The sequence below is a fragment of the Phyllobates terribilis genome, unplaced genomic scaffold, assembly GCF_046119375.1.
Source record: "Phyllobates terribilis strain yellow unplaced genomic scaffold, ASM4611937v1 Scaffold_3__8_contigs__length_932513732, whole genome shotgun sequence".
NCBI lineage: Eukaryota > Metazoa > Chordata > Amphibia > Anura > Dendrobatidae > Phyllobates > Phyllobates terribilis.
In genome coordinates, this window is record NW_027362763.1 from 904,964,717 (window position 1) to 904,990,775 (window position 26,059).

General features: G+C 47.4%; 1 protein-coding gene across 1 annotated transcript in view; it reads right to left on the bottom strand.

The window, feature by feature from the left end:
• Positions 1 to 209: 209 nt before the first annotated feature.
• The window catches only part of GJE1 (gap junction protein epsilon 1), a 64,442-nt gene continuing 38,592 nt past the window's right edge, over positions 210 to 26,059 (bottom strand). The window contains exon 3 of the mRNA XM_073673385.1: positions 210 to 605. Coding sequence (XP_073529486.1) covers positions 210 to 605 — 396 coding nt within the window. The remainder of the gene's footprint in view (positions 606 to 26,059) is intronic.

Genomic DNA, 26,059 nt, shown 5'->3' on the forward strand with positions numbered 1-26,059 from the left:
TTTATAGCCATAATCAGTCTATGTATAGGAATTGATATCAGCTCAATATATACATATTTACAATTAAATACATGCTATTAATGCTCCAAATGTAATATCGCACATATAAAAACCTGCAGTAAAATTGCAGATTTGTCTTGTTTTGTTGCATGTACAGCATGTTTACATATTTCTGCACCAGAAATTCAGTAGATGGCACATACTGAAGGTTACTGATTGTTTAGAAATCCCAAACGCCTGTACAGGATCTCAAAAATCTCAGCGACACACAATACCATTGTAATTACAGTAAATGTGTACATTGCAATTAGAAAGATTGTTTTCTCAAAGTGTTCTGGGACCATGCACCTGGTGAAATTATATTTCTTATCTAGGCTTCCTGCATCACATTTAAAGATTGGATTCACTTGAAAACCAAAAAGATGACTCTGTAGCCAGAAGGCTACTACTTCCAAAGTAATCCGTAACAGTACAGAGATTATATAAAAAACTGTGTAAACTGGTTTCTGGAGGATGTCTTCTTGATCTATACTCTTACAGGCTGCATAGAGATGAAAAACTGCTCCTGGCACTAACACAGTAACGAGCTGTAGGGCCCAAAATACCTGGAGAGAGAAAAAGAGAGATCTTTTTACAATACTGTGTGCAATAACACACTGGAAATATTTAGAAAACAAATTTATAATTAATCATACATTTATTAGAAGCATCATCTTTCTTGAGACCTAAATAGTAAAGGGTAGGGAATTGTATTTAGCTCGGAAAATTACTTTAACCCTTTACCACAGTGAACTATGAATGGAATTACCATTAACCTTCATGTCGCTCTAGAGCAGGGGTCTCAAACATGGGCCCCTGAGGCTGCTTTATGCAGCCCACAAGCACTGTAGACCCCTTGATGACTGCGGCCCGGTCTAGAGGCCTCCGACTTCAGCGCTTTATTTCAGTTGAATGTGCATCATCGAACGCATATTCGATTGAAATTTATTGCCGCGCAAATGTAGCACCCTGAGGATTCGGCTGCTACAGGGGTATTGCACCTCAACCCAGAGGTGTGATATTCCACTCCCGGGTAAGGAAGGAGTGTGGAACTGAGCTCAGATAGACTGCATGCACTACATACATCCCATTTCAGAGGAGCAGGCCGACGGTACTCCCACTTAGAAATGTGCAGGTACAACCGAGCCTGTTCCTGGCTGGAGTGGGAGGGGGGTGGTACATCCCATGTAGTGTAGGGGCAGATAGGGGGAGCAGTCTGGGTAGTGATAGGAGCTCATTGGGTGCTGGTCACCTGAGCTCACACATAGAGGGATATATAAGGAGGGCACCAACTTAGATCAGGGTCAGACGCTGAGAACAAGTCAGTTGGAGAGGAGAGAGAAGGAAACAGCAGCCCTGGAGAGAGAGAGAGAGTGGAGCAGAGAAAGACCCAGAGGGGGAAGACTGAAGGGACCCAAGAACCCAAATTAGAACACCGGGTGAGGAGTCAGCAAGAGGGTACCGGAACCCAAGCTGGTGGGGGCAAAGACATTCCCCAGCCAGAGACCGGAGACCGTGGGCAGTGTCTGTCACGGTCACCCACCACATTCACCCCGAAGGCACACCACATGAAGGGTCAGGGAACCCAGGGCCAAGGGTGTCCCAAAAGAAGGCCCGAGGGAGCTGGACCTAGGTGAATCACTGGTGGGGACGGCTGAAGAAAGGACAGAGGGAGAGCTCAGGGCCACGCTCCGGACTTGTTTGGGGGTTGGCTGGATCCAGGACCTGGTGGACGCAGCACGGCTCGGGTGGTCACTAACAGCTGGAGTGACCGAAACATCAGCAGTAAGTAAACTCCCTTAACTGCACAACCCGAGTCTGTCTTCATTGCCGGCTGCACCGCACCACCACAACCCCCATCCTCTGCGCCTGTCCCCTCTGAGGCTATACCCCTCCCGTTGGGGGTTATCCCACCAAGCTGCGCATCCACCATCAGCCTCAGCGGACCCTGCTGCAGCGGCGGCCACAGTGACCGCATCACAACGGGTGGCGTAGTCGACACAAAAGAACTGTAGTAACATCTGTAAAGCTGCCACATAACACTGAGCTTGACGCCCTGGGCACGGGACCGGGTCACAGCCGCTCGGAGACTACAACCCCCCATCTGATCCGGTGCCGGGTATTCCCCTCAAAAAGGAATATGTCCCAGGGGGCGCGTCAACTTTGGCGTAGTCGGCAGGATTACGTGCCCGCAACACCCGGGTACTGCGTGCCTGAAGAAAAGTGCAAGTTTACCTCAGAAAGAAGTCTCCCGCCGGTTCCGGAGGGTCCACGCCATCGGACTCCATCACCAGTCGTTTCCCGCCGATTGTCCGCCATTTCCAGCTTGTTCCCGCCATCTGCAGAGTTTCCCGCCACTGGGCGACGCTTCCCGCCAAAACCGCAGATTTCCCGCCTTGGAAGAGCAGCGGACGCCATTATGGGCGTGCCAAAGGAGGGCAAGAGGCCACCTCCCATCGTGGGCCAGGACAGAAAATGGCGCCAAAAGTGGAAACCGCCCCCACCAACAGAGACTGTGATGCTGGAGGTGTCTGTCAGCGTGAAAGAACTCCCCCTGGAGCTGACAGTCACCGAGTTGCCCCGGGACCGCCCTCGAGGTGGGAGGAGACGAAAGAGAAGAGAAAAGATGGGTGTCGCTTGGAGGAGTCTGGAGCGAGCGCACCCGGAGGCAAGAGGTCTAACGAGGAGTAGCGGAGGAGCTCACCCGGAGATGGAGAAAAGGCAGAGCAGCACCGGCCCGCTGGCCAGGAGCCTGCCGGAAGCAGAGCAGAGCAGCACCGACCCGATGGTCAGGAGCCTGCTAGAGTCCACAACCCCGCTAGGTCTAGCGGAGATCTTAGCGCAGCTCCCCCGAGACCGGGAGTGTGCACAAACTGCCCTGGAGGGCCTCGCACGGAGGATGGCCCGGGTACAGCGGGAGATACTGGCGGAGTGGAGCCGGGAGATGGCTCAGCACGCAAAGACCAGTCAACGGAGCACGCTACCCTGGAAGAGGAAGCAGACCGCCTCTGAGGATGGCGCGGGAGGACCCAAGGCCGGAGACGGCGCCGAGGAGGGAGCCGAACGCATGGAGGCAGGTAAAGGGGACGCTTATACCCCAAGCCGAGAAACCGCCCACCTGCCCCAGCTCCCCGTCGCAGAGCCCGAAAGTCCCCCTGCTGTGCCCGTAGCCGCCAGGTCACCGCCATGGACTAGGCCCCGACCGGAAGCCGCCGCAGCGACCCCTGTGACGTCACGCGCCCCGACCCGGAGCGTGACAAAGCAGGAATTACCACCAGCCTGGTCGCAAGGCCTAGTACCCCCGGGCGCCGCACCACCAACAGCGCCCCCTACCTCCGCGGAGCCTCCGGCCTGGCCGCAAGGCCAGGTAGCCCAGGGCGCCGCCGTCCTAACGGTGCCCTTCACCTTCCAGGTGCCCCAGGCCTGGCCGCAAGGCCTGGGCAACCCGGGCGCCACCACCACCGCGCCCGCGCCCGTAATACCAAGGGTGCCACACCTGGGGGAGGACCTCTTCAGCCAGCTCACATGGCCGGACGGGCGGCCCTTCATCTGGCCCGAAGGGTACCCTGAGCTGGAGCGGCAGCAAAGACTAGGGCCCTTGTGTGAGCCCCTAATCCCGGCTCCGAAGCCCGTGGCTCGGGTCTCGCCTCCTCTAGCAGAAGCCCAATTCGTGTGGGACCCCACGGGAGAAGATTTGATGGGGTTCACCGGAGAAACTCGGGCAGCCGCAGCTGAACGTACAGAGTGTTGCCGTCAACAGCTGGCAGAGTTTAAGAGAGAACGGGAGGAGAGGCGGGTCAGAGAACAACAGGCCCAAATCCAGAGCGCGGAGCAGAAGAGCCGGACTAGGAGGAACCCCCGTGCAGCGCATTGTCCCCGCACCATCGGGACAGTGATAAAGTTCAACCCGCAGCATGGGTGGGGCTTTATTCGGGACCGTAACAACCGCGGTGACGTTTTTGTGACCCGCAGAGACGTCGAGTCCCACCTGCCGGAAGGTCACAAAGGCCGTGACCTCTACGTCGGAGACGAAGTCACCTTCACCCGGCACAAGTGTGCCAAAGGACCTTACGCCCTCCACGTACACCGCTTGACGGAGGAGGAGTTGCGGTACGGAGAGGAGGAGCCAGAGGACCCGGACGGGTCTGAAGAAACATCATATCAAGAAAGAGCAGGAGGAAGACGCCGTTGAGTGCGGCAGAGCAGGAGCTGTAAATAGTTACCCAATCGGGGTATATAGAAACTGAAACTGTTGAAAATAGTCCCCGTTGGGACCAGGGAACTGTTTACCCGTTAACCCCTTCATCCTACAGGCTGAGGACTGTGAGCAGCCATTCCCTTTCCTCTAACTGGCCGAGGACTGAGAGCGGCCAACTTCCAACTTCCCTGTATATAGTTGCGCGTCCTAAAGCGCCCCCTACCGGTTTTATAGGAAAACCAGTTTTTCAAAGAGACTGTCGCACTTTTCCCGGACACACGTTGCACAGTGTCCGGAGGAGGAACCAGAGACAAGAGAAGTCTACGAGAATGTTTATATAAAAAGTTTTATATATATATAATGTTTATATGTTTTATATGTTCATATAAAAATTTTGTATGTTTTGGTGTTTTATGTCTTACAGCCCGAGGACGTGCTGTGATTTACCAGGGGGGAATGTAGCACCCTGAGGATTCGGCTGCTACAGGGGTATTGCACCTCAACCCAGAGGTGTGATATTCCACTCCCGGGTAAGGAAGGAGTGTGGAACTGAGCTCAGATAGACTGCATGCACTACATACATCCCATTTCAGAGGAGCAGGCCGACGGTACTCCCACTTAGAAATGTGCAGGTACAACCGAGCCTGTTCCTGGCTGGAGTGGGAGGGGGGTGGTACATCCCATGTAGTGTAGGGGCAGATAGGGGGAGCAGTCTGGGTAGTGATAGGAGCTCATTGGGTGCTGGTCACCTGAGCTCACACATAGAGGGATATATAAGGAGGGCACCAACTTAGATCAGGGTCAGACGCTGAGAACAAGTCAGTTGGAGAGGAGAGAGAAGGAAACAGCAGCCCTGGAGAGAGAGAGAGAGTGGAGCAGAGAAAGACCCAGAGGGGGAAGACTGAAGGGACCCAAGAACCCAAATTAGAACACCGGGTGAGGAGTCAGCAAGAGGGTACCGGAACCCAAGCTGGTGGGGGCAAAGACATTCCCCAGCCAGAGACCGGAGACCGTGGGCAGTGTCTGTCACGGTCACCCACCACATTCACCCCGAAGGCACACCACATGAAGGGTCAGGGAACCCAGGGCCAAGGGTGTCCCAAAAGAAGGCCCGAGGGAGCTGGACCTAGGTGAATCACTGGTGGGGACGGCTGAAGAAAGGACAGAGGGAGAGCTCAGGGCCACGCTCCGGACTTGTTTGGGGGTTGGCTGGATCCAGGACCTGGTGGACGCAGCACGGCTCGGGTGGTCACTAACAGCTGGAGTGACCGAAACATCAGCAGTAAGTAAACTCCCTTAACTGCACAACCCGAGTCTGTCTTCATTGCCGGCTGCACCGCACCACCACAACCCCCATCCTCTGCGCCTGTCCCCTCTGAGGCTATACCCCTCCCGTTGGGGGTTATCCCACCAAGCTGCGCATCCACCATCAGCCTCAGCGGACCCTGCTGCAGCGGCGGCCACAGTGACCGCATCACAACGGGTGGCGTAGTCGACACAAAAGAACTGTAGTAACATCTGTAAAGCTGCCACATAACACTGAGCTTGACGCCCTGGGCACGGGACCGGGTCACAGCCGCTCGGAGACTACAACCCCCCATCTGATCCGGTGCCGGGTATTCCCCTCAAAAAGGAATATGTCCCAGGGGGCGCGTCACAAAGACAAAGCGCCACTGCGGCTTATGATATCACTGCCATGCGCCGGCACGCCAATGTCGGCTGCTGGCCTCTGATTGGCCGACAGCTGGCACTGGCATTACTGTCCAGAAAGCTTGTCTCTGTGCGACAATACATTTCATTTGAATGTGCGCCCGAAGACGAACATTCAACTGAAATAAAATGCTGACGTCGACGACCCCTGGACTAGGCGGAAATCATCAAGGGGTCTACAGTGTCCGCGGGTCACATGTACAGAAAGGACGCCGAATGAACAGAGGACAGGTGAGAAGAATCTTTTATTATTATTATGTGTATGTGAATAATGGCACAATATGGGACATTATTACAAGATGAGGACCAGGATGTTACATTACTAACAGAAGGGGACCAGGATGGGACAGTACTTTAAGAAAAGGACCAGAATGGTGTATTACTACAAGATGTGGACCAGGATGGGACATTACTATAAGAAGGGGACCAGGATGGAACCTTACTATCAGAAAGGGACTAGGATGGGACATTACTGTAAGAAGGGGAACCAGAATGGTGTATTACTACAAGATGGGGACCTGGATGGGGCACTACTATAAGAAGGGGGCTAGGATGAGGCATTACTATAAGAAGGGGACCAGGATTGGACATTACTATAAGAAGGGGACCAGGATGGGATATTACTAAAAGAAGGGGACCACAATGGGACATTACTAAAAGAAGGGGACAAGGATGGGACATTACTATAAGAAGGGAACTGTGGCACCACTGAGGGTTCAGTCGCCACAGAGGTACTGCACCTCACCCAGAGGTGTGGTATCTCCTTCTCTCAGGTAAGGAGCGAGTGCTGCCCAGAACCCCAACACCTGCATCCAACACTACACTGCTCCAGGCCAGCTCGAAGGGCAAGACGCAATGCGTTTTCCTGCTGAGCCCTGTCCCTGGCTGGAGTGGGGGGAACCCAAAGGTAGGGAGAACCAGTAGGGGTGTGGGTGGAGGAAGCAGTTTAGAGGAGCACTTTGACAGTAGGTATATAATGGGAAGCCATCTTAGGGTGGCAGAGAACAGTTCAGTAGGACAGTCTGGGAGCAGAGTCTCTTTAGGAGCTCTGCTCCACAAGTAGGGCCTAGTCTTAGAGGCCCAGGAGGGGAGCAGAGAAGTAGGCTCCGATTGACAGAAGGGATCCCAGGGGGTACGGCGAGTGCAGGACGGCACCCGTACGCCCCAAATCTGTCAGAAGACAGAGGGATCGTAGGCCGCAAGAAGGGGACCAGCCGTGTTACTCCAAGTCTCGGCTGGAAAAACCGGAGGCTTCTGGCTTTCATAGACCCGTTGCTGCAGCCTTATTCTAATCCCCGTGAGGGTCAAGCAGGTCCGGGAACTCCAGCAAGATAGGAGGGACTTCAGAGCACCCGAGCGGGATTGAGAGTGGGGAAGCGCAGGGCAGGAGGGAGAAGACCCAGCGTGAAGACGGTCTAGTTAGGAACACAAGAAAGCGAGGTTCCGTCAGGTGCTCCTAATCTGCCTGAGGAAGAGCTGAACCCCTGCCTGGTGAGCGCAGCGCGACGTGGGAGGCTGGCACCCGTACAGTGCACCAGTGGAACTCTCATAAGAACTGTGAGTAAAGACTCGGATGACTGCACCGTACTGCCTCCATCCATTATTTCAGCTGCTCCATCTTGTCCTCCCTACACTTCAACGCCCAGCGCACTCCTCTCTCTTCACACTGCCCTGAGGCCTGCTGCTCCACCTGTGGGGAGCCGTTCCATCACAAGCTGCCCTACCACCTGCCTCAGAGGACTGCTCCGCAGCGGCGGCTCCCTTTAGCCGCACTCCACAGGTGGCGTCACGAAAGAAAAATAATAATTATGGTGAGTCCCAAAAATAATTAAAATCTTCAATTTATTGAAAAATAATTAAAAGATCATACAGGTTGGGGATACGTCTCAACGCGTTTCTGGCAAAAGCCCTTATTCACTGAGATAGAGATTCCTTATGATACATGGTATAAAAACAAATGGTGACCAACCGTTGATCAATAAACACATATGTTAGCAATCAATCACATTTGAGAATAATCAGCATAATCACAAGGCTAAATCACAAGAAAACCAGAGAAAAAGAGAGAAAGGAAAAAAAAACAAAAAAACACACAGACATTCAATTCTCTGAGATTTAATATAGATAAAGGCTATCATTCCTATAGTTCATGCCATTGGGGTATTTTGTATCCAGTTTGATAATCCAAAATAACTCTCTTAGGAGGAGTTTTTTCCTCCAATCCCCTCCTCTAATAGGAATATCCACCTTTTCTAACCCATAGAATGAAAAATTATTTAATTCCCCTGTATGTCTCTCTACAAAATGCTTGCAAGCTCCTGAATAGGATGCATGTTTATTTTTGATGTTGGTAACATGTTCTGCCATCCTTTTCTTTAATTTACGCATTGTGCAGCCAATGTATTTTATTTTACATTCTTTGCAAAATATGCAATACACAACATAATTAGTATTGCAATTAATAAATCTTTTTATATCATTAGCAGCATCAATTTTTTGAGTTTGCAATGTATACTGGCACATCGTACATTTGGAATATGCACATTTAAAAAAACCTTTGCAACTGAGCCAGATTTTTTTATCACTTTTTTGTGGCATGTATAGGCTTGGGGAAAGAGTAGCACCTATTGATCTCCCTTTTCTCGGCACACATACTAATCCATTTTCCAGGATTTTGTTTAAGTCTCGATCTTGAAATAATACAGGGACATATCTGTTTACAATATTTTTTATTTCCTGAAATTGGCGGCGTCACGAACACTTTACAAATCCCCTATAAATAATTCCCCTTTTGGGTGACCGGGCCAGCCACCGTGATATCCCCCACCGGCATCCATAGAGGCCCGGCTGCCGAGTACCCCACGGCTCTGGGGGCGCGTCAGAACCAGGATGGGTCATTACTATAAGAAGTTGACCAGAATGGTGTATTACTACAAGATGAGGACCAAGATGGGGGACTACTATAAGAAGGGAGCCAGGATGGGGAATTACTATACGAAGGGGACAAGGATGGGACATTACTGTAAGAAGGGGACCAGGATGAGACATTACTATAAGAAGGGGACCAGGATGGGGCATTACTAAAAGAAGGGGACCAGGGTGGGATATAAATATGAGAGAAGGACCAGGATGGGACATTACTATAAGAAGGGGACCATGATGGGCCATTACTATAAGAAGGGGACCAGGATGGAACATTACTATAAAAAGAAGCCTAGGATGGGACATTACTGTAAGAAGGAGACCAGGATGGGACATTACTGTAAGAAGGGAACCAGAATGGGGCATTACTACAAGATGAGGACCAGGATGGGGCATTAGTATAAAAAGGGGAACAGGATAGGGCATTACTATAAGAAGGGAACAATGATTGGGCATTACTTTAAGAAGGGGACTAGAATGGTGTATTACTACAAGATGAGGACCAGAATGGTGCACTACTATAAGAAGGGTTCCAGGATGGGGCATTACTATACAAAGGGGACCAGGATGGGACATTACTGTAAGAAGGGGACCAGGATGGGACATTACTATAAGAAGGGGACCAGGATGGAACCTTACTTTCAGAAAGGGACTAGGATGGGACATTAATGTAAGAAGGGGAACCAGAATGGTATATTACTACAAGATGGGGACCTGGATGGGGCACTACTATAAGAAAGGGGCCAGGATGGGGCATTACTATAAGAAGGGGACCAGGATTGGACATTATTATAAGAAGGGGACCAGGATGGGACACTACTAAAAGAAGGGGGCCAGGATGAGACATTGATATAAGAGAAGGACCAGGATGGGACATTACTATAAGAAGGGGACCAGGATGGGTCATTACTATAAGAAGTTGACCAGAATAGTGTATTACTACAAGATGAGGACCAGGATGGGGCACTACTATAAGAAGGGGGCCAGGATGGGGCATTACTATACAAAGGGGACAAGGATGTGACATTACTGTAAGAAGGGGACCAGGATGAGACATTACTATAAGAAGGGGACCAGGATGGGGCATTACTAAAAAAAGGGAACCAGGATGGGACATTAATATAAGAGAAGGACCAGGATGGGACATTACTATAAGAAGGGGACCAGGATGGGACATTACTATAAGGAGGAAACCAGGATGGGACATTACTATAAGAAGGAGACCAGGATGGGACATTACTGTAAGAAGGGGACCAGAATGGGGCAATACTACAAGATGAGGACCAGGATGGGGCATTACTATAAGAAGGGAACCAGAGTGGGGCATTACTACAAGATGAGGACCAGGATGGGACATCACTATTAGAAGGGGACCAGGATGGGACATTACTATAGAAAGGGGATCAGGATGGGACATTACTGGACAAAGAGGACCATGATGGAACATTACTATCAGAAGGGGACCAGGATGGGACATTACTATAAGAAGGGGACCAGAATCGGGCAATACTACAAGATGAGGAACAAGATGGGGCATTACTAAAATAAGGGGACCAGGATGGGACATTACTATAAGGAGACCAGGATGGGGTATTACTAAAAGAAGGGGACCAGGATGGGACATTAATATAAATTAAGGACCAGGATGAGGCATTACTATAAGAAGGGGACAAGAATGGAGCATTACTACAAGATGAGGACCCGGATGGGGCATTACTATAAGAAGGGAACCAGGACATTACTACAAGAAGGGGACAAGATTGGGTACATTACTCCAAGATGAGGACCAGGATGGGGAATTTCTTCTAGATGAGAACCCGGATGGGGCATTATTACAAGATGGGGCATTACTACAGTATGGGTACCTGGATGGACAGATTACTACAAGAAGGGGACCAGGATGGTGAATTACTACAACATGACTACCAGGATGGGGCATTACTACACAATGGTGACCAGGATGGGGACTTTATTACAATATGGGGACATTACTACAAGAAAGGGACCTGTATGGAGACATTACTACAAGATTGGGACCAGGAAGGAGACCTTACTACAATATGGGGACCTGGATATGGACAGTACTACAAGAAAGGAACCAGGACAGGGCATTACTACAAGGGAGCAGTATGGAGTGTTACTGCAGATGGGGTTTGGATGGGGCGTTACTACAAGAAGGGGGCTAGGATGGGGCAGTACCATACGAAGGGGACCAGGATTGGACATTACTGTAAGAAGGGGACCAGGATGGGGCATTACTAAAAGAAAGGGACCAGGATGGGACATTAATATAAGAGAAGGACCAGGATTGGACATTACTATAAGAAGGGGACCAGGATGGGGCATTACTATAAGAAGGGGACCAGGATGGGACATTACTATAAAAAGGAGACTAGGATGGGACATTACTGTAAGAAGGAGACCAGGATGGGACATTACTGTAAGAAAGGAACCAGAATGGGGCATTACTACAAGATGAGGACCAGGATGGGGCATTAGTATAAAAAGGGGACCAGGATATGGCATTACTATAAGAAGGGAACAAGGATTGGGCATTACTTTAAGAAGGGGACCAGAATGGTGTATTACTATAAGATGGGGACCAGGATGGGGCATTACTATAAAAAGGGAACAAGGATTGGGCATTACTTAAAGAAGGGGACCAGAATGGAGCATTACTACAAGATGAGGACCAGGATGGGGCTTTACTATAAAAAGGGGACATTACTATAAGAAGGGGACTAGGATAGGGCATTACTATCAAAAGGGGACCAGGATGGGACATTACTATAGAAAGGGGATCAGGATGGGACATTACTATAAGAAGGGGACCAGAATGGGGCAATACTACAAGATGAGGACCAGGATGGTGCATTACTATAAGAAGGGGAACAGGATAGGGCATTATTATAAAAAGGGAACCAGGATAGGACATTACTATAGGAAGGGGACCAGGATGGTGCATTATAAAAGAAGGGGACCAGGATGGGGCATTAATATAAGAGAAGGACTAGGATGGGACATTACTTTAAAAATGGGACCAGGGTGGAACATTTCTATAAAGGAAGGGACCGGGATGGAACATTAGTATGAGAAGGGGACCAGGATGTGACATTACTACAAGAATGATATAAGAATGGAGCATTACTATAAGAAGGTGTCCAGGATGAGGCATTACTATAAGAAGGGGACCAAAATGGAGCATTACTACAAGATGAGGACCAGGATGGGGCATTACTAGAAGTAGGGGACCAGGATGGGGGATTACTATAAGTAGAGGACCGGGATGGGGGCAATACTTCAAGAAGGGTACAAGAATGGGTACATTACTGCAAGATGGGGATCAGGAAGGGGCATTTCTTCTAGATGAGGACCAGGATGGGGCATTATTACAAGATGGGGACATTACTACAGTTCAGTATGGGGACATCGATGGGGAGATTACTACAAGAAGGGGACCAGGATGGTGGATTACTACAACATGAGGACTAGGATTGGGCATTACTACACAATGGTGACCAGGATGGGGACTTTATTACAACATGGGGACATTAATACAAGAAGGGGACCTGAATGGAGACATTACTACAAGATGAGGATGAGGAAGGAGACCTTACTACCATATGGGGACTTGGATGTGGACAGTACTACAAGAAGGGGACCAGGATGGGGCATTACTACAAGAAGGGGACCAGTATGGGGCAATACTACAAGATGGGGACCAGGAAGTGGGATTACTACAAAATGGGGTCCAGGAAGGGGGACAGTATTACAAGATGGGGACCAGGATGTGGCACATTATTACAAGATGATTGCCAGAATTACTATATGTTGCTAATTGTAAGACAACTTTACTGTATGTAGCCAATTGGTTGAAACAAAAAACAATCAAAATAAAGCATGAAAAAATACTTTGCAACTAAAAATGCTGTTTTATATATAAACTAAAGAAAACAAAAGAAGTGTATGTTTGTTATCGCCACATCCATAACGATCCAAGTTATAAAACTACCATAACCCATACGATGAAAGCCATTTAATAAAATAAACATGCCAGAAATGTTCAAAACAATTATCAAAAGGTGTAAAGAAAAAAAATGGTATCACTAAAAATGTTACTTTGTCTTGCAAAGAATGCGGCCCCCAAATTCAAATTTTTTTCTATGCACAGCCCATATATCCAGCTCAGTTTGAGACCCCTGCTCTAGACCATATACTGCCAGGGATTTGTTGATTAACATTTGTTTTCCAGACATGACAAAATAATATATACTGTAGTTCTTTATAATAATCTTTGCAACATTAAAGAGAATCTGTCAGCATGATTTTACATCCCAAACCATTTATATTATGTAGCTGTTTCAAAGACAAGTCCAGCGATGTCTTTACATGGCCAGTCCATTCCTCCGTTATTGAGAAATCAGCGTTGGATTTGATATGCAAGTGAGACTGTACATCTGAAGTCTCTGTCACTCCAGCTCTATTTCCCATCCAGCACCACCTCCTCATGCTTGGTTGATGGCTTCTTCTTCTGAAGTTACACAGCACAGAGACTCTCAGTCAAGCAGGAGGAGGTAGCGCTAAACCGGAAAAATAACTGGAGTGACAGAGGCCTCAGATCTACAAATAGCTTGTCTGCCTCATTTGCATATTATTTCAACTTCTAATTTCTCAGTAATGGAGGTATGACCATGTAAAGGTATTGTTTTATTGGTCTATGAAAAAGCTATAGTACACGTACATGTATAATTAGTTTGGAGGATGAAATCTTGCTAACAGATTCCCTTTGAGTAATTATTTGAATAAAAGCTGATCTGCAGTAGCCATGAAACAATATGATGGAGGTGACCTATCTAAAGGATCAATGTAGTGGGAAAACTCCTTTAACTTTACACTATAAATCTTGTATGTTTCTGTATGTGGTAATAATTCAAGACTACTTCAGCATTTTTCAGTGATTCTGAGATTGTTTTTGCATGATACATTTTACTTTGTTAGGCTACGTCCCCACGATCAGGAAATAGCAGCGTTCTTGACCCAGCGTATTTTTGCTGCTTCCAAAGCGCCATGTTCTAATCACACAGGAAAATCCACATGTGTTCATTAAACCATGCGGATTTACCGCATCTAATGACTGGCTATGGGTGAAACTATTAGCATCTCCACTGCAGATAATTAACATGCTGCAGCTCGCAAACCTGTGCCATGTAAACCAGCGTCAAATAGAAGCACAGTGGGCACGGGATTTCTATAAATCCCATCCACTGTGCTTGTAAAGTAGAGCGCAGTGTTTTCGATACAGCGCAGGTGAGCTGCATCCAAAACACTGCTATTCCTGATTGTGGCACGTACCCTTAGTGGTAAATCCAGGTTGATATGATTTTTGCTTATTTATAAAAAAAAAATCTGAAATTTGATGAAAAATTAGCCACATACCACAGCTCCTGGGCAGGGAAGGAAGTAAAAGAGTATACAACATTTTTGTGAGAAGGAAAACATGTTTTTTTAAACAGGTAGGGAAATGTCTTATCTCAAAAAAAGAATACGCAGTGATCCCATGCCTTAATGTCTGTATACTATTTTGCTTCCTCCCCTGCCCAGGAGCTGTGGTATGATCAGACCATGTTCCTGTATGGTCAGACGCAGCCATCACACAGTACATAGATGGGGCACATTTATAAGACTATCTCAGAACAAGAATATTTTAACACATTCAATTGTGGAATTGATTTTTATTCCAACGTCTATTAACTAAGATGAACTTTGTTCATGGGAAAACTCTAACGATCTAGATGCTGTTTTTGCTATTGATAGTACAATCTTAGGGGGTTAAATGCCCACAAATGATGCTAACACTGATCGTGGCCAACACCTGCATTTTCACCCATTACGGAATGCTATTCTCTTATTTCTCATATCAGCAAAAGACGTATTGGTGATGACTAGTGTTGAGCGAGCATGCGCGACACTGCTCGGTACTCGCCCGAGCATCTCACTACTTGGGATGTTCGGCGAGCACTGAGCATTTCCGGGTTACTCGGGCGATAGCTCGGGTCTCCGCCCTGCACATTTGGCGCTCTTTACAGAGCCAATGAACATGCAGGGATTGCCAGCCAGTCACTGTAATGCCGCAGCCATGTTCTTTGTGGGCATTACAGTGATTGGCTGGCCGCACAGCGTCATCTCGAGTATTTAAAACCAGGGACCGCCATCTTGGACACAGTCGCTCCGGATCAGACAGTGTAGGGTCAGTGCTGCTGAGCTAGGGAGAGATTTATACTGCAAAATAGTTAGTGTAGGGTCTCTAAAGCCTGCCAAATCAAACAAACAGTCCTTCTCAGGACTAATATCCATCCCAGATATCAGGCAGGCTGCATAGGAGACGCAGTGGTTATACCAACAAACACTGCATTACAGTCCTGTGTGCTCCTGCTGGTCAAATTGCTAGACTTATCCCCAGGGCTCAGGGGCCAGGAAAAATCCTTTTTTTTCATCTAAATCCTGTTTTTTTTTTCCTAAGTCAGACTGTACAAATACCCGTCTTATTAACCTTTTGGTATTTCCCCCCCTCAAAATAAAAATTGAGTGTGTCTGTGAGTGTTCAGACACAAATATATCTGTTTAAAAGAGTCTGGTGTAGGCTAGAGAAATAGAACTGTGGTTTTCCTCTTCCACGGTTCAAATCTGGGTGTTATCAACCTGCTTGCCTTTTTTCCTTAAAAAAAACAGTTTGAGTGTGTCGCTGACTGTTCAGAGACAAATATATCTATTTTAACAAGTCTGGTATACACCAGGAAATTATAACTGTGGTTTTGCAGTTCCACAGTTCAAATCTCTGTATTATCCACTTGTTTGTCTTTTTTCCATAAAAAAAAAAACATTTTCAGTGTCTGGCTGACTGTTCAGACACCAATATATCTGTTTAAAAGAGTCTGGTGTAGGCCAGAGAAATAGAACTGTGGTTTTCCTCTTCCACGGTTCAAATCTGGGTGTTATCAACCTGCTTGCCTTTTTTCCATAAAAAAAACAGTTTTAGTGTGTCGCTGACTGTTCGGACACAAATATATCTATTTTAACAAGTCTGGTATACACCAGGAAATTATAACTGTGGTTTTGCAGTTCCATGGTTCAAATCTCTGTATTATCCACTTTTTTTTGTCTTTTGTCTGTTCAGACATCAATATATCTGTTTAAGAGAGTCTGGTGTAGGCCAGATAACTAGAACAGTGTTTTTCCTCTTCCACGGTTCAAATCTGGGTGTTATCAACCTGCTTGCCTTTTTTCCATAAAAAAAAAACATTTTCAGTGTCTCGCTGACTGTTCAGACACCAATATATCTGTTTAAAAGAGTCTGGTGTAGGCCAGAGAAATAGAACTGTGGTTTTCCTTTTCCACGGTTCAAATCTCCTTTTTATTACCCTTTCGCCATTGTTAGTGCGAGTGTAAGCTATTTTACTTCATTTACAATGGGAAAGGTGCATGGCAAGGGACGTGGAACTGGACTTTCTGGTGATGGTGCGTGCAGAGGATGTGGCCGTGGCCAAGGTGAAAATGTGCCACAACCAACAGCCACATCTTCTCGCTCCCAGTTCTTGACCGAATTACTAGGGAAGCACACAACAGCACCACTATTGTGAACTGATCAAAGTGAACAGGTTATTAATTGGATAGCAGATAATATTTCCAGTCACCTGGGCACCACCACCTCCGGTCTGTCTTCCACATGGTCAAGTGTTATTAGCCGTGAGTCTCGACTGCATACTCCTCTTCACCTTGATGCTCCTTCCTCCCACCATGCCGAGTGTCGTCAGTCAGCAACTGATCCCACAGTTGGACACTCTCAAGAGCTGTTCACTGGTCCATTTCCATATTTGTGCCCCTCGCCTGCTCCGCTTGAAGTGGTGGAAGAGGAGATCCCATGTAGCGATGGCCAAATATTTGAACAGGCACAGCCACAGGAAGGCGACGCTGGTAATTTGTCACGAGAGGTGGACGATGACGAGACACAATTGCCACGAAGTGAGGAGGAGGACCGTAGTGCGGAAGTGGAAGAGGAGGAGTTGGTGGATGATCTAGTAACTGACCCAATGTGGCAGGAGGACACCCAGAGCGAGGCCAGCAGCACACAGGGAGAGGGAGGCAGGGTACCCCAACAGGCAGGAAGAAGCAGTGTGGTGGCCGCAGACAGAAGGCGGGCAACCGTTCCCCGTAACACCAACACGAGGGACGCTGCCAGTACAACCGGTAGGTCTTCCAGAGTCTGGAATTTTTTTAAAGACTCTGCTGATAACCCCAAAAAGGCCATTTGTACCACCTGCCAGGCCAGCATCAGCAGGGGTGACAAAACTACCAGCCTGACCACCACCAGCATGATCAGGCACATGTCAGCAAAGCACCCGACTTTGTGGGGCGAACCCCAGGGTCCACGACCAGTGTCAGCGGGTGTCACCACTGCTTCTTCCACTGTTGTGCGTGCAATAGAACCCCCTGTTGTGTGTGCAAGGCAATCCCCTGTCCATACTGCATGCAAAGATGCCCCCTCCTCTCAGTCTTCACTTGTTATGGCAGTTTCTCAAGAAACAGCATCAACGTCCACGTCCCACCGCAGCGTTCAGTTGTCCATATCCCAGAGCTTTGAACGAAAGCACAAATTCGCAGCCAACGCCCCACAGGCCACAGTCCTAAATTCGCACATTTCACGACTGCTTGCATTGGAAATGCTGCCTTTTAGGCTGCTGGAGACGGAATCCTTCCGAAACCTTATGGCGGTGGCTGTCCCTCGGTACTCGGTCCCCAGCCGACACTATTTTGTCCGGTGTGCCATCCCCGCACTACACAAGCACGTGTCCCAAAACATCTGCCGTGCCCTCAACAACGCAGTTACTGGGAGAGTCCACCTGACAACGGACACGTGGACAAATGCTTGTGGCCAGGGATGGTACATATCCCTGACGGCACACTGGGTAAACATAGTGGAAGCCGGGACCCAGTCAGACCTTGGGACGGAACAAATCCTCCCCACACCGAGGATTGCAGGCCCTATGTCAGTCAGAGTTGCCCCCACAGTGTACAGCTCCTGCACATCATCCTCCTCCTCATGTTCAGCCTCCATCTCAGATATCACCACATCAGTTACAAGCTGGAAGCACTGCAGTACTGCCTCAGCCAAGCGGCAACAGGCTGTGCTGAAACTCATAAGCTTAGGTGATAAACCTCCCACTGCTTGTGAGTTGTAGACAGCTGTGAAAGAGCAGGCAGTTCTGTGGCTGAGACCGCTGAACCTACATCCAGGCATGGTCGTGTGTGACAATGGCCTTAACCTGGTGGCGGCTCTGAGGCGAGGCGAGATCACACACGTACCATACCTGGCTCATGTGCTTAACCTCGTGGTTCAGCGGTTTCTTAAATCGTACAGAGTATGATGAGATAGATCAAGAAGCCGTAGCGGGCGATTACACACAACCCAGCCTCATCTCATCCCAACGTGCATTGGGGGACAATGAGGAAGAGGAGGAAGAACAGGAGCTGGTATCATGCGCTGTAGACTGTAGTATCTGTACAATTGTCATACCGTCAGTTCAGCGTGGGTGGCCTGAGGACAGAGGGGAGGAGGAGAGCATGGTCAGTCGTCATCTTGGTGAGGACACGGAAGTCTTGCTCGTTACCAGTCTGGCACGCATGGCTGACTTTATGTTACGCTGCCTTAACCGTGACCCTCGCGTTGTCAAAATGTTGGGTGACAGTCATTACTGGTTGGTGACACTTTTAGACCCCCGCTACAAGGAGAACTTTCACTCTCTTATTCCTGAGGTGGAGAGGTCTACAAAAATGGGGCAGTACCAGAAGGCCCTGGCTGCAGAACTGTTAAAAAAATTCCCATCTGAACACGCTAGCGGCAGAGGTCACAGTTCGTTGACCAACCAAGGCGTACAGGCGAGAGAGACGCAACTCCAATCCAGCAGAGGCAGGGGAACACTGTGAACGTTCTGGGACAGTTTTCTGAGACTCGCCCAGCTTACAGGCCCTGAGGCACGGGGTACTCTCACAAGGAGTGGAAAGTTTCAAAACATGGTGAGGGAGTATCTTGCCGACCGTACCAGCGTCCTCCGTGATTCCTCTGTGCCTTTTAATTATTGGGTATCCAAGCTGGACACTTGGAATGAACTCGCTCTGTATGCCTTGGAGGTCCTGGCGTTCCCTGCCGCTAGCGTGTTATCGGAGTGTGTTTTTAGTGCCGCTGGGGGAATTATAACTGATAAGCGCACTCGCCTGTCAACTGACAATGCTGACAAGCTGACCCTTATCAAAATGAACAAGGGCTGGATTGGGCCAGACTTCTCATCACCACCAAATGACAGCAGAGTAACATAAAGTCAAATCCACTGTGTTGTTTCGGGAGGTGTATTCCCATGCACCGCTTCACACCCACACATAGGTATACGCTTCCTCATTTCGGCTGTTTTTTGCTCTTCTCCTTATCCTCAGCCTCCACCGCCACTATACCACCAGGGTGACCATGGTCCGTGTTGCCAGCATTGCAAGTTCCTCCGTCCTAATTTTTGGCAGCTTTTGCTTGGAAGGCATAGGCAATGACTATGGGAGACCCACCCCCCAATAATGGGAATAATGTTTTTAATATGCTGTACTGCATGGCTCTTTTAAGGGGCATGAAAACCGTCTTGTTAAGCTACTGTGACCTCCACGTCTCTTCCAAGGGGCATTAAAACCGTCTTGTTAAACCACTCTGAACTCCACGTCTCTTCCAAGGGGCATTAAAACTGTCTTGTTAAGCTACTGTGACCTCCACGTCTCTTCCACGAGGCATTGATATTGTCTTTTTATTCCACTGCGACCTCCACCACTCTTCCACGGGGCATTGATATTGTATTTTTATTCCACTGCGACCTCCACCACTCTTCCAAGGGGCACTGATATTGTATTTTTATTCCACTGCGACCTCCACCACTCTTCCAAGGGGCACTGATATTGTCTTTTTATTCCACTGCGACCTCCACCACTCTTCCAAGCGGCATTAAAACTGTCTCGTTAAGCTACTGTGACCTCCACATCTCTTCCATGGGGTATTAAAACCGTCTTGTTAAACCACGCTGAACTCCACGTCTCTTCCAAGGGGCATTAAAACCATCTTGTTAAACCACTCTGATCCCCACCACTCTTCCAAGGGGCATTAAAACCGTCTTGTTAAACCACTCTGACCTCCACGTCTCATCCAAGGGGCATTAAAACCGTCTTGTTAAGCTGATGTGAACTCCACGTCTCTTCCAAGGGGCATTAAAACCATCTTGTTAAACCACTCTGAACTCCATGTCTCTTCCAAGGGGCATTAAAACCATCTTGTTAAACCACTCTGAACTCCACGTCTCTTCCAAACGGCATTAAAACCATCTTGTTAAACCACTCTGACCTACACCACTCTTCCAAGGGGCATTAAAACAGTCTTGTTAAGCTACTGTGACCTCCACGTCTCTTCCACGGGGCATTGATATTGTCTTTTTATTCCACTGCGACCTCCACCACTCTTCCACGGGGCATTGATATTTTCTTTTTAATCCACTGCAACCTCCACCACTCTTCCAAGGGGCATTGATATTGTTTTGTTATTCCACTGCGACCTCCACCACTCTTCCAAGGGGCATTGATATTGTCTTTTTATTCCACTGCGACCTCCACCACTCTTCCAAGGGGCATTGATATTGTCTTTTTATTCCACTGCGACCTCCACCACTCTTCCAAGGGGCATTGATATTGTCTTTTTATTCCACTGCGACCTCCACCACTCTTCCAAGGGGCACTGATATTGTATTTTTATTCCACTGCGACCTCCACCACTCTTCCAAGGGGCACTGATATTGTCTTTTTATTCCACTGCGACCTCCACCACTCTTCCAAGGGGCATTGATATTGTCTTTTTATTCCACTGCGACCTCCACCACTCTTCCAAGGGGCATTGATATTGTCTTTTTATTCCACTGCGACCTCCACCACTCTTCCAAGGGGCATTGATATTGTCTTTCTATTCCACTGCGACCTCCACCACTCTTCCACGGGGCATTAAAACCGTCTTGTTAAGCTACTGTGACCTCCACGTCTCTTCCAAGGGGCATTAAAACCGTCTTGTTAAACCACTCTGATCTCCACGTCTCTTTCAAGGGGCATTAAAACCGTCTTGTTAAGCTACTGTGACCTCCACGTCTCTTCCAAGGGGCATTAAAACCGTCTTGTTAAACCACTCTGACCTCCACGTCTCATCCAAGGGGCATTAAAACCGTTTTGTTAAGCTACTGTGAACTCCACGTCTCTTCCAAGGGGCATTAAAACCGTCTTGTTAAACCACTCTGAACTCCACGTCTCTTCCAAGGGGCATTAAAACCATCTAGTTAAACCACTCTGACCTCCACCACTCTTCCAAGGGGCATTAAAACCGTCTTGTTAAGCTACTGTGACGTCCACGTCTCTTCCAAGGGGCATTAAAACCGTCTTGTTAAACCACTCTGAACTCCACAGCTCTTCCAAGGGGCATTTAAATGTTGTTTTTAATTACCTCTAACCTCCACTACTCTTCCAACGGGCATTGCATTTCCTCCTAATTTTAGTCAGCTTTTTCTTTTCAATGCATAGGCGAACACTAAGGGAAACCCACTCCCCAATAATGGGTGGAAGTTTTTAGTACGCTGTAATCCACGTCTGTTTCAAGGGGCATTGCAGTTCCTCATAATTTTTGGAAAGCCTTCCATTCACTGCTTAGGCCAACAGTGTACAAGAGACCCAGTTGCTATAAATGGAAAAAACGGTTTAGTTAAGTCCCTCTGACCTCCATGTCACTTCCAAGGGGCATTGGAGTGCTTCGAAATTTTTGGTAGGCATTGCACTCACTGTATGCCCTATAACTGTGTAGCCGAACCGCTCCTTTTGGTACAGAAACATATCCTACAAGACGTGTAGTTGACTGGCCTGATATTGAAGTGAATGGTCCCTGTTCCTCTTGCTCTTTCTCCTTTGCCACCACCTCATCCATCATTCATCACCTGAAGCTTTGTTTTAACGGGAGTCATAGAACTGGGATAGTAGCAGGAAAACATCCAGCTATCCACAGAGGAGGTAGGATATGTGCCAAAACGCGGACCCCCTCAGGCCTAGCCGCTACTACATACATGCGCTTGCATTCCAAGGAACAGAAAGCTAAGGGGATGGATGGCCTTATGATCATGAATAATTTACTCATTGTGTAGGAGGCCGACCACTGCTGCTGTCTACCTTCTGAACTTTGTGTTGAAGCCTGATTGACCCAGGACCCGCAATCCTCTATGTCTGGAGGACGTGTTGCATCCCAGTGTCCAACTGTGTCCCGGCTTCCACAATATTAACCCAGTGTGAAGGCGTCAGTGAGATGGACCATCCTTGGCCACATTCACTTGTCCACGTGTTTGTGGTTAGGCTGTCCTTCCCACTAAATGCACTGAGGAGGGCACAGGTAATGTTTTGGCATGCGCGCTTGTGTATAAGGTGCATCGGGACAAATAGGGGCAGCTGGGGACCGTTTATGGACACCCGGCTGCCCCCAGGTGGCTGGGGACCGTGTGTGGGCACCCAGCCGCGGGGAGGCTGGGGACCGAGTATAGACACTCGGCCGCCGGGCAGCTGGGGACTGAGTATGGATACCAGGCCGCCGACGCAGCCATGACATGGTGGCCGGCGTTTGCCTCCACAAGCCTAAAAGGCCTCATTTCAAGTGCAAGCAAGCTATCAGTATGGTATTGCAGCCTGGGGGTGGGTGGGTTGCAGGTTGCACACTTACGCTTGCATTCCAAGAAAACAAAGCAGATGCTAACTTTTATCATCATCATCATGCTCCTCACCTTGGCTCCTCCCCTGATGGAGAAGCTAGGGCCCACCGGAGGAGTCTGGTTGTCTGGTGGGCTCGGCCAATGCTGCCCTAAAGTAGGCCAGGCTAAGAAAAGTGTGGGGAAGGTTACCGGGACAAATAGGGGTGGCTGGGGACCGAGTATGAACACCTGGCCGCCCCCTGGCGGCTGGGGACCAAGTGTGGAAACCTGACTGCCGGGCGGCTGGGGACTGAGTATGGATACCAGGCCGCCGACGCAGCCATGACATGGTGGCCGGCGTCTGCCTCCACAAGCCTAAAAGGCCTCATTTCAAGTGCAAGCAAGCTAGCAGTATGGTATTGCAGCCTGGGGGTGGGTGGGTGGCAGGCTGCATACTTGCGCTTGCATTGCAAGGAATGGGGGAGGTACAATTGAAAACTGCCCTGGGACAAGGACTTGCACAGGGATAGTTGCAAGTCTGCATCTTCTGATGCGAAATCTGCAAAAGACAAAAATATATCTCATACCCTACCATCATTATATATAAATGTAAAGCAAAGTTGCATAATAAATATAGGGTACTTAGTGAACTATTTTTGATCAAAAAAAGTATACAAGCCTTGTATACGGCTTGTATACTTTTTTTGATCAAAAATAGTTCACTAAGTACCCTATATTTATTATGCAACTTTGCTTTACATTTATATATAATGATGGTAGGGTATGAGATATATTTTTGTCTTTTGCAGGTTTTGTTTCTTTTTTGCTAGTGTGAACATGCTCCTATTTCTTGCATGTCTACCATCTTAGACCTCAGTTCACATTGCCTGGTTTTTTGTCTTGTTTGCATTCTGTGCAATTTAAGGGTGTGGCATCCCCTTTGTTGAGCTGACTGGTATATATGTAGCTTACCACGGGCCTGGGTGGTCTGGAGTTGGGACCCGGTCCTATTTGTCTACCCTTTTCTATGCATTACTTCAACTTTGATATACAGTAAGGTTTTTAATATAGGCAGTATAGGTACCGTCCCAATTTAGGGTCACCTTGCCGCTGGTAGGACGGCTTGTATACTTTTTTTGATCAAAAATAGTTCACTAAGTACCCTATATTTATTATGCAACTTTGCTTTACATTTATATATAATGATGGTAGGGTATGAGATATATTTTTGTCTTTTGCAGGTTTTGTTTCTTTTTTGCTAGTGTGAACATGCTCCTATTTCTTGCATGTCTACCATCTTAGACCTCAGTTCACATTGCCTGGTTTTTTGTCTTGTTTGCATTCTGTGCAATTTAAGGGTGTGGCATCCCCTTTGTTGAGCTGACTGGTATATATGTAGCTTACCACGGGCCTGGGTGGTCTGGAGTTGGGACCCGGTCCTATTTGTCTACCCTTTTATATGCATTACTTCAACTTTGATATACAGTAAGGTTTTTAATATAGGCAGTATAGGTACCGTCCCAATTTAGGGTCACCTTGCCGCTGGTCGGACGGCTTGTATACTTTTTTTGATCAAAAATAGTTCACTAAGTACCCTATATTTATTATGCAACTTTGCTTTACATTTATATATAATGATGGTAGGGTATGAGATATATTTTTGTCTTTTGTCTTTTGCAGGTTTTGTTTCTTTTTTGCTAGTGTGAACATGCTCCTATTTCTTGCATGTCTACCATCTTAGACCTCAGTTCACATTGCCTGGTTTTTTGTCTTGTTTGCATTCTGTGCAATTTAAGGGTGTGGCATCCCCTTTGTTGAGCTGACTGGTATATATGTAGCTTACCACGGGCCTGGGTGGTCTGGAGTTGGGACCCGGTCCTATTTGTCTACCCTTTTATATGCATTACTTCAACTTTGATATACAGTAAGGTTTTTAATATAGGCAGTATAGGTACCGTCCCAATTTAGGGTCACCTTGCCGCTGGTGGGACGGCTTGTATACTTTTTTTGATCAAAAATAGTTCACTAAGTACCCTATATTTATTATGCAACTTTGCTTTACATTTATATATAATGATGGTAGGGTATGAGATATATTTTTGTCTTTTGTCTTTTGCAGGTTTTGTTTCTTTTTTGCTAGTGTGAACATGCTCCTATTTCTTGCATGTCTACCATCTTAGACCTCAGTTCACATTGCCTGGTTTTTTGTCTTGTTTGCATTCTGTGCAATTTAAGGGTGTGGCATCCCCTTTGTTGAGCTGACTGGTATATATGTAGCTTACCACGGACCTGGGTGGTCTGGAGTTGGGACCCGGTCCTATTTGTCTACCCTTTTATATGCATTACTTCAACTTTGATATACAGTAAGGTTTTTAATATAGGCAGTATAGGTACCGTCCCAATTTAGGGTCACCTTGCCGCTGGTGGGACGGCTTGTATACTTTTTTTGATCAAAAATAGTTCACTAAGTACCCTATATTTATTATGCAACTTTGCTTTACATTTATATATAATGATGGTAGGGTATGAGATATATTTTTGTCTTTTGCAGGTTTTGTTTCTTTTTTGCTAGTGTGAACATGCTCCTATTTCTTGCATGTCTACCATCTTAGACCTCAGTTCACATTGCCTGGTTTTTTGTCTTGTTTGCATTCTGTGCAATTTAAGGGTGTGGCATCCCCTTTGTTGAGCTGACTGGTATATATGTAGCTTACCACAGGCCTGGGTGGTCTGGAGTTGGGACCCGGTCCTATTTGTCTACCCTTTTATATGCATTACTTCAACTTTGATATACAGTAAGGTTTTTAATATAGGCAGTATAGGTACCGTCCCAATTTAGGGTCACCTTGCCGCTGGTGGGACGGCTTGTATACTTTTTTTGATCAAAAATAGTTCACTAAGTACCCTATATTTATTATGCAACTTTGCTTTACATTTATATATAATGATGGTAGGGTATGAGATATATTTTTGTCTTTTGCAGGTTTTGTTTCTTTTTTGCTAGTGTGAACATGCTCCTATTTCTTGCATGTCTACCATCTTAGACCTCAGTTCACATTGCCTGGTTTTTTGTCTTGTTTGCATTCTGTGCAATTTAAGGGTGTGGCATCCCCTTTGTTGAGCTGACTGGTATATATGTAGCTTACCACGGGCCTGGGTGGTCTGGAGTTGGGACCCGGTCCTATTTGTCTACCCTTTTATATGCATTACTTCAACTTTGATATACAGTAAGGTTTTTAATATAGGCAGTATAGGTACCGTCCCAATTTAGGGTCACCTTGTCGCTGGTAGGACGGCTTGTATACTTTTTTTGATCAAAAATAGTTCACTAAGTACCCTATATTTATTATGCAACTTTGCTTTACATTTATATATAATGATGGTAGGGTATGAGATATATTTTTGT